The sequence below is a fragment of the Montipora capricornis genome, chromosome 5, assembly GCF_036669925.1.
Source record: "Montipora capricornis isolate CH-2021 chromosome 5, ASM3666992v2, whole genome shotgun sequence".
Taxonomy (NCBI): Eukaryota; Metazoa; Cnidaria; class Anthozoa; order Scleractinia; family Acroporidae; genus Montipora; species Montipora capricornis.
In genome coordinates, this window is record NC_090887.1 from 14,817,769 (window position 1) to 14,830,230 (window position 12,462).

Below are 12,462 nucleotides of genomic sequence, written 5' to 3' on the forward strand. Positions count from 1 at the left end.
GAGCCTGGGTTCAAAAACGTTAAAAATCGTCTCGTTTAACATACTGTTGCCGCAACAAAGTTGCGTTAAAAGCTGTCTCGTGTAACATCGATTAAAAATCGGCGTTAAAAATCGGCTCGTGTAACATCACCTTAAGACAGCGAATTTGAATTTTCTGTCTTAGCTTCAACACCGCACCTCCTAATTCAATTCCTGGAAAGTTGCGCTAGTTTTTAGAAGGTAGACAAACCGAGCTAATGACAAAAAAGATAAAGAAACCTGAACTTGCAATTTTAAATGACGTTTTCGTTATCGTCGCGTCGCAGATCTTAAAGTCCCTATTCCTTGTTGTCAGGGCGAGGAGGGCATAATAATGTACGCGAGTGTAAAGCGCAGGTGTAGGGCGTGCAGAAGTTTTGTTTCGGCTCGTTTGACCAATTGCTTTGTGGTGTTCTTGCGGCCGTCGTCGTTGCTTATTTCCCTTTCGTAAACGGTCGTTGCCATTTGAAACGATCGTTGCCATTTTTTAGCTCTGAATTACACTCATTAGGTCTAAGAACTCAAAAGGTTGCGGTTACTGGGAGTTGTGTCTCGCTGGTCATATGAGTTAGGGTTCGGGTTAGGGTTCTGTTTAGGGTGAGGGCTAAGAACCCGAGTTCGAGTCTTGAAATTTTCGGACTCTTTTTTTCCTCCAGTTTTTCTTTTATAAATGTTTGGTTTTTTTTTCCTTTTTTATCTTAATTTTTTTAATATTTTTTCTTAGTTTGTTTCTTTTAATTTTCTTTGAAGTGAAGTGTGTAGGCGACCGGTATAAATGGCATCGACCGTTTCAAATGGCAACGACCGTTTACTACGAAAGGGAAATTTGTGACAGCGACGTCGACGAAAATGTCGCCTCAAAACATAACTTTGCTTATCGTAAGTTTCTCGCGGTTAGGCCATCTCGTTCGCACCGTACAATGGGGAGCTTAAGCACACTTTTCGGAGACGCGCACGGCAAACGGAAGAAAGCATTTCCCGTGCAAGGACAGTCATGTCTCCCAGATATTTATACTAATCATCTCTATTGGAGAAAAGCTACTTGGCAATGTCAATGTGGTTGTGTGAAGACAAGTTAAAAGGGAAAACAGCTCACTTCCGGTTGCCGTCCGCGTCTCAAACACGCGTGTGCTTAAGTTCCATAATGTGGGCGAAGTATCCTAAAAATAAATTGGTAAGAGCGGTTTCAGAGTAAAAATAGAGAATTGTAGATTCACATTTGTGCGGTCGCGTTGCCGTCAAATCCTCAAATTTGGTGATTTCACGTCGTTGTTGTGCAGAGTACCGCACGTTTATGTGCTAAAATGCGTTCCGCACGTGCAACACGATTACTTTTCCTCCTTTAACCAATAATATTGTTGTTTCGTGGCGTTCTCATTGACGACCACATCGTAGATCGTAAAGTCCCTCATAGGGAGCTTACGCAAGAACGGCGACGACAGCTTCGAGAACGCCACAAAACAATAGCTCTGATGAGCAAAAACAAAACTATGCACGCCCTGCACGTGCGTTTTGCATTTTGGTACATTTCTTTGCCGTCTTCGTCCTGACAACCACGTGAATTGACCAAATTTGGGGTTGTGTAGAGGACGTGAGAACGTGACGAAAAATTTTAAATTTTTGCCCAAACAACCATACCGTTCATGCCAATTTTATAGGCCACTTTCTGAAAATACCATAATACTGTTTGTTTGTCCCTCCAAATTTAGCATAAGCATTGTTTTTGTTTTCTCTTGGGACCATTGCAAGTCCCCATATAAACTGGAAACAATGGTTATGCAAAATTTGGAGGGGACAAACAAACAGTATTATGGTATTTTCCGAAGTGGCCTATTCCTGCAATGTTGATACACACTTTCCATTTCGAACGACTTGGTGTTATAACGAAATTATTACAATAACGGGAAATTATATTTTTAGACTACGTTCTCGTTGGCGTCGTGGTTGCCCTTGTGTAAGCTACCTAATATGTTTGTGAGGACTTAAAGACAGTTAGGTAGAAGAATTTAAAGTCTACTTTGTTTCATTAATTTACAATCTTTTATCGAAACTGCGATCCAGCACTAGACATCACTAGGGGAAATGAAGAATACACCGAGAAGAGCATGATCGCAGCTTCATCACCCGTCTTAGTTCCCATGCTTAAAGTGCCCCTGTGATCAAAAAAACCACTTCCTTTTTTCCTTCAGATTTTGAAAGTGTGTTTGCTTAACACCTGACTGGCAAAATTTTGAGCTTTGATTTTTATCCAAAGGCCGTTTACTTTGAGTGTAAGTTTTGGATTTCACGGTCCGCCATTACTCACGTTCAAAACTGACCGATTGGACTTCAGACGGTTGGATCCAGGGAAAAGTGACGTCAGAGGCTCACTAGCTTAAAATTTCAGCGTGTGAACGCAGCTTATTATATATGCAAAGCGTGAGTTTAAAAGTCTGAAAGCCCAAAACCCCCGTGCTGCATATTAATTCTGCGGCGTACACACGTATTGCATTCTTAAACTAGTGAGCCTTTGACGTCATTTTCTCCTTGATCCAGCTCTCTCAAGAACATAATGTTAGTAATGGCGGACCATTAAATAGGAAAATTACAGTTAAAATAAAGAGGTGTCTTTTTGAAATCAAGGCTTAAAACGTGGGTCACTTAGTGTTTTGTTAACATAGTTTTGAAATCCAAAGAAAAATATGAATTGATGTTTTGGTCACAGGGGCACTTTAAATGTTTTTGCTTTTTATATTTTTTTCAGGGGACTCTTACTCTGCCAAATGGTGACTTTATTGAGGGTACTTTTGCTGGTCTGTGGGGAGAGGGAATTCGAGTAAATGGAACATTTCACAAGCTGGAAATGACAAGCTCGGCTACTAGGTCAGCAAGGTATGAGAAAGATCTCGTTGACGTCACCTGTTGTCATTAATGTGCCAACCAGAGCCTCATTGTTTGTTGAAACAAAGAGTCTTTTGTTCCTGTGGTTGGCAAATTTGAATAACAAAAGCCATGTTTGTAAACAGATGTCTTCCCTACATCCCCGCATATCTTGATGTCAAATTCAGAAAGTGTCAATCTGTGTTTGAACCATGAAAGGTTGTCCCAATATGTTATTCATGGCACCAAACCATCTTCCAAAAACAGCCGTTTTGACACGTTTTTCATTGCGATGTTTGCAATTTCTTATTCTCCCCAAACGTTTGAGACTTATTCACCGATTAGTTTATGCATGCGATATTTTTCCTTGGCCCCCTCCCCCCTAAGTCAGTTACAATTCAACTCTTCTTCTCCTCCCACCTTGTGTCCAGAGAATATTGAGGAATGAAATCTACTAGGATGCTTCTCGTCTTGCATAGGGTGTTAAACAGCGGGTTTGGTGTAGCGTTAAGTAGCTGACAAAGAAAAAAGGCGGGAGAACAGATACGCGTCTGTAATGTTGGGTGACTATATGGCGTACTGGCATGAGGTGTATACCGAAATGCACAAATGACATGCAAGCTGCCGTATATAAGCGTCTCGAAGTGTCGTCTTCTTCTTGTCCTTAATTTGAACATTACATTCGGTACCGGTATAATTGTCAAAAATGTCACGTGTCTCCCAATTTCTGTTCTTCAAAGAAACAGAAACAGTGACGATAATCCTAAGTTAAAAACGATCCCTAATGATAGCGTTTATCTTTCTGTTGTTGTAAATGTTCCGGCGTAGACAATTTGAACGTGCCATTATCAAACTCCAATGGATACACAATAGAACGTTCAGGATTTGAACACTCTAACAATTGAACATAAAACCAGTTTCATCTGGCTTGAAGCAAGGCGTTGCCATAAAGTTCAGTCACCAGTTCAATTATTCGAACTCACCGAAAAGTTCTAGTTCGATTATGCTTGGTTACCGAAACAATCAAACAACAATCCAAGGTTGGGTTCGATTGAGTTCGATTGAATTTTTGTCCAGTTTTCTTTTGATTGACTATACCGGGAAATGTGAGACTTCATAGACGGTCATTAGGGAGCTTAAGCAACGACAACGGCGACGGCAACGAGAACATCACAAATTTGCATATTTAGTAGGCAAAAACAATACCTTTGCACGCCATGCACGTGCGTTTTTCATTTTTGTCCATTTCTTTGCCGTCGTCAGCAAAGCAACAACGTAAAATAGCCAAATTTGAGGTTTTATGGACAACGTCATTACTTGAGGATAAATTTTCTTTTTCTGCCCTAAATTGAGCCCCGTTCCAACCAGCGTCATTTTTGAGGAACTACCACACCCCCGTCATATTAAAAAAGTTGAAATAGTAACGAAGCGATTAAAATAACGCAAATTTATATTTTGAGATGACGTTCTCGTTGCCGTCGCCGTTGTGGTTGCTTAAGCTCCCTATTATTTATGTAGAGGAGGATGGGGGGGGGGGGGGGGATGTGGTGGGAAGATCAAGATTTCTAACCAACTGTTTTATCCACCTTGGCCAATGGACCCCTCTTAAAATATACCTCAAATTGCTGATCCCCCTAAACTTCTTTATAAAAAAGTCTAGCCGCCCTCTAGCCAATCTGAAATAGCCTTGACCCCCCTTCTTCCCCTCCCCCCTCTACATAAATAACGACCGGTCCCTTAGATTTATGGGACACATCGTGTTGCTTATAACGAGGATATAGGGAAGCTTGCTAAGTGGTTCTCCAACGGAGTGATTGCAAGAATTACAGATGCCTTGTGTGCCTTATTGGAATTTACCGGATAAATGATCATTAATTATATTTATATATCTCTAAGCTGCAAATACGCTTTGTGTACATCGTTTTTCAGATCAGACCAGACAGGTAGCAAGTGTCTTATTCCTCCTGAGAAAAAATGGACATCTCTGTTTTCAAACTGCCGTCAGTCACTTTGTTGCCGTGGGGATCTCAATGCGCAACACACAATTGTCTGGAAGGCCCTCTCAGTTTGCTTGATAACTGGTCGTGACACAAAACTGTCACACAATGATCAGGAAGTAACGAAGGAGTTGCTAAGAATCAACCGTGACATGGAACAGAAGTCCCTAGGGTGCACTGATCTACAAACAATCCAGGGTTATCTGTCAAAGGTATCCAAGCGTACTTATGGTTCATTATTTAGAGGCAGCTGCAATTAAGTTGACGGTTTCATACAGTACTTGATACACTTTTGACAATTCGAAATTTACCCTCAAAGGCCAACTCAGTGCTAACCTGTGTGTTTGCTTTCATCAAGCGAACCGAAAATGCCGAGAGTTGAACCAAAAACAGTAAAAAATATACCGTGATAGCTTGTTCTTTCTGATAACGTTGGTAAGAAATCTGCCGACGAGAGAGATTGTCGGTTATGGAGCAAGCAGACGCCGAGAAAGCAGGCAAGAAGTAGGCGACGCGTTACTTGGTGTGCGACCTTTGTTGATCGAATTGCGGTCGTTTCGCCCGGTAGCCGATTCCCCTAACTGAAAACCTTTTCGCCCTAAATGAAAGTCAAGTCGCCCGAACTGAAAAGGATTTCGCGCGGACTGTCCTCTAAAATGATTAAATAGATGAAGTTGATGCTTGTCTATAAAATGAGTGCGGTAAGCTTTAAACTCTGTTATTTAACGGTCATAGTTGTCTTGAATTTCTTGGCTGTCTGTTTTGCTGTGAGATATTTCTTCGGGTACTCCAGCTTGTACCCTCAGCCTTCTCGCGCCGCTCGAATTCTCTCGCGCTCCACAACAATAGAACCGCCAGCGATACGCAGGCTAGCAGTAGTTAGATCACTCGTTGCCGAGCTCCCGAACTCGGTGTCATAGGTGGGTTGAGTTTGATGATTCTACTCTTTTCCGAAAGGTTTTTCCTCGGATATTCTGGCTTTCCCCTTTCCTCAAAAAACCAACCTTTGATTTGATTTGATATTTGAGTTTATTTCTGTGTGCATTGTCTGCAATGGGTTCATCTACGCTAAAGAACTTGGCACTTGAATAAAGTTCATTGATTTGATTTCATTTGATAGAGCGAGTTTCAATCGAGTGTCGTAAGACCAAAACCAAAGTAATTACTTTGGCCAATCAAAAAGGACGGAGACAATCCAGTAAACCAATCAAAACTCGAAGTAATTACAAGTAGCCGACACAAAGCGCGGGAAAATGTGCACGCGCGAGCCACGATTGGTTTTGGTTTCACTTCTGATTGGTTGAAAAAGTAGCACGGGAACTTTGAACCAATCACTGAGTGAAGTAATGCAAAACCAAAGCAATTCGCTAATTACTTTCGACACTCAATGAAAAACCGCTCTATGCAGTCTCTTCATTTAGTAAAACACGTGTGCTTGGCTAAAAAAACCTTGAGACTTAAAACAGGGGCACCCAGCGATAATCTTCGGTGAAATATGTGTTCAGGAGAGTCAGACTGTTCTAAGAATTTCGGTTCTACGTTGCCAAACAGCTATAGATTTCTTTAGTAAAACATCACCTAAAAGATTTGCAACCAGGAAAAAGTATTCCCTTACCTTTTCGGAAGGGATATTTTTGCACATTTTGGCACTAAAAGGTCACCTAGCAACCTCGTTTCCAGGACTCTGGGAACGAGGTTGGTCTCCTAGCAGTTTCGGATGAGAAAATGGTTCGCTGGGAAGTTCTTACAAAGTAACGTCCAGCTAGCAATTTCTGAAATGAAGATATGAATCCCTAAAATCTTCGGACACATCAATTTTCAGCTATGATATCCGAACAGATCAAATTCTTCATGGTGATTAAAACGTCTCTTTAGACAATCTTTAAACAGTACAAGGAACCTAGAAATATCTCTCGAAGGCTTTTGGCGTAATTTGCTCGTTGGCTGCCCTTGTTAAAATGGAGTAATTATCATTGACACTGTTAGGTTTATGGTGTGTATCTCTTTCAGGCATTTGATTCAAAGCAGCACCCTTTAGGTCAGCTTGTGAATGGTTTAGTTGATGTGTTCAGAGCCAGTTATGTTGGAATGGGCACTCACAGAAGGCTCCTGCCTCATGCCGTTGCTGAAGTCAAATCGTTTGTCACCAGAGTTTACAATATTGTGCGGTGAGATATATATGGTTTATTTAAAGTTTCCTTGATTCGGTAGCCTATCTCTCGAAGATTTTATATCGGCCACATCTTGCAGAGATAGTTCACTTTATCTGGGATTACTCTTCCCCACTCCTTGTAAACTATGTATCGATTCTTTGACCTTCTTTGAGCTTTAGACTGCAAAACAGCCGTATTTTTGCGTTGGTCGACTACGTCTTGTCAAGCGAAGGGTCTGGGGCGAGGGTGAAAACGAAGAGTGAGACTGGGCAGGGACTATACATGCAAGCGAGTCAGAAAACGTGTCTTGAAGAAATGAAAATAAAAATTGACTGTTTCGCAGTCTATTTGACCTCCTACTAAATAGGTATCGACTTCTCTTTTTCTCCCATACATGCCATAATGCAATACGTTTTTGGGGGTTCTTTACATAAAACAACACAAGGTATTTACACTTGGGGCTGTATCATACTTCAGTGAACTGGATATCCATTGTTTTAATGCAATTGACAGAGATAATCCCCCAAAATGAACTGTATTATGGGATTGGTGAAAATAACGAATACTTTCGTGAGGTTTTTAGGTGCTTGCAAAATCCAGGTTTCACTAGATTAGCTCGGGCAATACTTGCATACTCGGATCGTCGAAAAAATTTTTTGGATTTCCATTTGAAGTGTCCTTGTTATGGAGAGAACATAATTAGCTGTGATGACTTTGATTTCGTTAAAATGTAGCAAGATCTTACTAGAAGCGATGTGCATGCTTTTCTGCTTTGCTCTCACATTCTTCCCAGTTTTTAAAAAATGAACAACCTTTATATACAAGGATTTACCGAAATGAAAATGACTTGGAACGGCTAAGCTTTGTTTAAATAGTCGCCCCAGTGTCTCCTTTGCCCAAGTCAAGTTCTCTTCCAAATGAGCTACTGATTCAGCCGTGTAATTTAAGTGTGGTTCCAACATTGAGCTACCCTTGTGTTAATATTGTAACTACTTGTTGTTTTGTCAGCCTTCCAACATTGAGCTGCCCTTGTGTTAATATTGTAACTACTTGTTGTTTTGTCAGCCTTCCAACATTGAGCTGCCCTTGTGTTAATATTGTAACTACTTGTTGTTTTGTCAGCCTTCCAACATTGAGCTGCCCTTGTGTTAATATTGTAACTACTTGTTGTTTTGTCAGCCTTCCAACATTGAGCTGCCCTTGTGTTAATATTGTAACTACTTGTTGTTTTGTCAGCCTTCCAACATTGAGCTGCCCTTGTGTTAATATTGTAACTACTTGTTGTTCTGTCAGCCTTTTATTTCCCGCGCTTCCAGACGAGGAGTATCTCCACGTGGCCACGGACACCGTGTCCGGAATCGCCAGCCACAGCACAGAAGAGAGCTGGACAAGTAGCATGTTGCTTCACCCATTGCTCTTTCCGAGGCTTTATCCGCCACTGTTTACGTTGTATGCGTTGGACAATGATCGTGCCGACAGTGCATACTGGGAACAAATCCAGCTGCTGAACAAGCGGTCGGACTGGGCACTGATGACGTACGTCGGTATGCAAAGGTGAGGTTGGTGTGACGTCATACTTCAGACTGCCAAGTTGTGAATAATGTAAAAGTACTGTTACACTATGCAATGTTTGGTGGCAGCCCCACTTTGAGTTGTCGCTTTTTCAGACCTGAAATTGACGTCCCCATTGTTTAAATTGTTTAATTTATGCATTTGTGACGTTAATAGACATTGTGTGGTCATTGGCTAAGAGGCACAATATTTTATGTGCACTGTACTTGGCGGGAAAGCTGTTTTAATTTAGACAGCGTGGAGGCACGATAACTCCACTTGGGGAGTTGTATTGTCACCCAACCTCTGTCTCAAATTATTCGAAAAGTAACTATAGAACTTGATTTTCTTTAATAACGATGTGTTTACTCTCAAATCGTCACCTAGAATGTTATTGTTTATGTTGTCGGCCCATTGATCACAAAATGTTCGTGCCTTAATGAGACAATATCGCGTCACCTCTTGCATTTCAGACACGCAAAATTTTGCAGGTTTACCTGTCGTCACTGCTAAAGTAACGAATTATAACTGCGATGATCAAGAATTTTAAACTTGGCTAAATATATTTTAACAGACTTAACTGATTAGAATGTAATGTGAAGTGCTAGTTTTGTACCCCATATGAACCATGCGAGCGTTAGCCCTACTAACGGAATTGGGCCCACTGTGACAAGGACAGAGAAAAACTCTGACCAGGGTGGGAATTGAACTCACGACCTTCGGGTTAGATCACCGGTCGGTGGAGCAGCGGTGATGTAACCTAGGTTTTTCTCTGTCCTTGTCACAGTGGGCCCAATTCCGTTAGTAGGGCTAACGCTCGCATGGTTCATATGGGGTACAAAACTAGCACTTCACATTACATTCTAATCAGTTAAGTCTGTTGAAATGTATAGTGCTACACGGCCAACGTTTGTAAAAACGTAACCCTTCATTGTAAATATATTTTAGTTGAAACCAAGTCAATGCAACGGTTTTGCCCGGGATATCTGGGGGGGACTCCAGGGAGGTTTGCTTGCTTGCTTCTTTTCCCTCCCGTTCCCTCCCATATTTTGAGGTACGTGTACATTCCACACACTGGTTTTGCTTAGTGCTTAGTCGGTTGCCATGGTGACCTCCTGGCTGCCGAGGAGAGTGCTGCTTCTTCTCTTGCTACCTTCACGGCACCAACCCTGCAATAAATTGACACAGTGTTTTAACGGGGAGCATATGTTATACCTGAGCGTTTATATTGCCTCTTGCCGCAACACCCTTCTCGGTTTTTTGTTTTAACAGGCATTTCTGGCTCACTAATGAACAGGACGTCGGAAGCCGTTCGGATGAGGTATGATCTCCTTGATTTTTGCGGAAAATGTTGGTTAAAGGCCCATTTTCACCCTAGACGCCAACGCGATCGTTTGTTGTTCTTTTGTAAGTAAAACCGCTAAAATTACCTTTTATGTTTTGGAGTCGACTGATTTTGACACTGGAGAATCACCAAAGCGGAATTTTTACGGTTCGGCTGTTCAGCAAAAGGAATAGAATTATTCTGAAGCTAACGAGCTACTAGGTGACATTATTTCAGTGCTGAAATGCACGGCTTGCTTTATTTAAACTTAGTTTTACTTTGTCAGTTTCGATTTGTTAGGATACCGGGGACGCAGAAGTAAAATGCTCTTGTAAAGATGCTTGTTCTCAAAAGAGTGGCAGAGGTTGCTGTCTTTGTGGAGCGGCGAGCAAACATCGCCTCGGCAATTATTCGTCATGTTGTTCGATACTATTCGAGTTCAAAGATAAATATTTTAAACAAGTATAGACATAACATACTACGATAAAATTGTGAAATGATAAGTAGAGAACGCATTCAAATCAAGACCTAAGAGATTTATCGCTGATAGCTTTTGACGAAGAAGATTCTGAAAGGCTTTCGAAGATTTTCGAATTGTTTGTAATTATCATGCTGGGCCCGCGTTGAATCTAGGGTGAAAATGAGGCACAGGACACCACGTAATTCCGTGCGGATGTTGGTGTTTTCACCTTAATCCAACTGTTATCTTGTTATTCTTATTGAATTTAGGTGAAACTCGAGAACCGAGAACCTGAGCATTATACCAGTGCAGTAGAATGCCTTCAGCAAATTAGGTATGACAATTTTTCTCTAATTATTAGTTTTAATAATTGCCATTCCCTTATTGGCATAGATACCTCGCTCGCTGAATTGGCTAATTAGAGCTCGTAGAGAAATGTTAAGCAGTCAAAATGGTTATGTCGTGAGGACGGTGCTTACTAATGTTATCGCGCATACGTTCTGCGCATCTCAAGATACTCGGGTTTCCTACCCGTGATGCTTACTAATACAGGGATATTTTTACGCGGTTTAAAACTATCCGGAGAAAGTAGATCTTAGTAAGTACTCTTGTATCCAAAAAGAAAATTGGAGGTAACCATGCATTTTTGAGAGATGATTGAGCTTCAATTTGAGAAAGAACGCCATAAATTGCTTTGTATTTTAAAGCTTTTTACAAGTATTATTGACTTTTGAAAAATGCGTGGTTACTCCCAATTTTCTTTTGGATTTCGATAACACTTGTTACGATCTACATTTTTGCATAATCACACACCGAGGCAAAAATATCTTTAGTTAGTAGGCACCGTCCTTAATACCATGTAATTTGCTTTTGAATTTAAGATAAAGGGAGGAATGAGCGCCAGTTGCAATAATCGTTGTGGACGAGTAAGGTGTCAGTTGAACGAGTGCTTCAGTTTTTTGCTTATGAAACTATACTAGCGTCATACTCGTCTCAAGGATTTCTTCATCACATACACCTTAGCTGTCAGTTTTTTTTATAGGAAAGCGTATAAACGCGAGTGTATTTGTCGTTTATGGTCACGAGTGATGTTTTGAAAGTTCTCAAAATTGCACGAGCCGTCAAAACATCACGGGCTGCCATAATTACGAAATACAAGGCTATACAATTTTTTAATTATATACTCAACAAAATTACTCTATCGCTGTGTTTTTGTAGCAACTTCCGAGTGTAAACCCTTTTTTACATTCTATAATTATTCCTCGCAAATCTTTAGATTACTCAGTGCATTCCTTTATACATGTCATGTTAACAGTACAAAATTCAGCCCCATGGAAAAGCTTGAAGTTCTGAAGACTACTTTTGAGAAAATAAACGAGGTAGGATTGAATTCGTCTTGTTGGCCATTTTGAGGCTATGTGGGAGACAGGGTCGAATTGCAATTGCGTTTTGGGATTGTTTTGGGGACGAGCCACTGTTTATACACTCGTTTACTCTGCAAAGCAAAAAGACTTTCGAATATTCTTGTACGATAACAGTCGTTTTTTTATTTGTTTCTTTGCCACACATTAAAAAAAGACAAAAAATAAATTACAGTTGGTTACAACAATCTAAAAGAATAATTATAATAATGTAATATATCTTTTTAATTAAGCCTTAAAAAAATCGTTTTCAGTAAGTAAACGTTGTATGTACCACGATTCTATTGACCTTTTGATCAAATCTTTTCGTTTTCCGCACAATTTTGCACCTTGGCAACCGAGCCATCATTTCAAAATTGCCATTATCTACAATTTACTCCTGGTCTGCAATCTTTATTTGCACTGTCCTCTGTGTTTGTTATTAACCCCGTCACCCAGACGCGTTAATGCGCGACTTAACAAGAACGTCACAATATAATACAGTACAATACAATGCAATGCAATGCAATGCAATGCAATGAAATGCAATAAGCAATATTGTTCTGTGCTTTCTTTTTGAACTTTCGTTCATTTCTTTCCTGTTATTGACGTTTGTGGTTTTTGCCGACAACGTGAGCTGGCGTAGCTCAATTGGTTAGTGCGCGGCTTTCGGGTTAAGACGTCCCTGTTGTATCCTCGG

The 12,462-nt window shown here is 40.7% G+C and overlaps 1 protein-coding gene across 1 annotated transcript in view; it reads left to right on the forward strand.

Moving 5' to 3' along the window:
- Positions 1-12,462, forward strand: part of LOC138049597 (alsin-like) — a 50,516-nt gene that overhangs the window by 32,904 nt on the left and 5,150 nt on the right. The window contains exons 23-29 of the mRNA XM_068895967.1: positions 2,762-2,889; positions 4,807-5,086; positions 6,885-7,042; positions 8,321-8,581; positions 9,851-9,899; positions 10,632-10,696; positions 11,678-11,741. Of these exons, the coding sequence (XP_068752068.1) occupies positions 2,762-2,889; positions 4,807-5,086; positions 6,885-7,042; positions 8,321-8,581; positions 9,851-9,899; positions 10,632-10,696; positions 11,678-11,741 (1,005 nt within the window). The remainder of the gene's footprint in view (positions 1-2,761; positions 2,890-4,806; positions 5,087-6,884; positions 7,043-8,320; positions 8,582-9,850; positions 9,900-10,631; positions 10,697-11,677; positions 11,742-12,462) is intronic.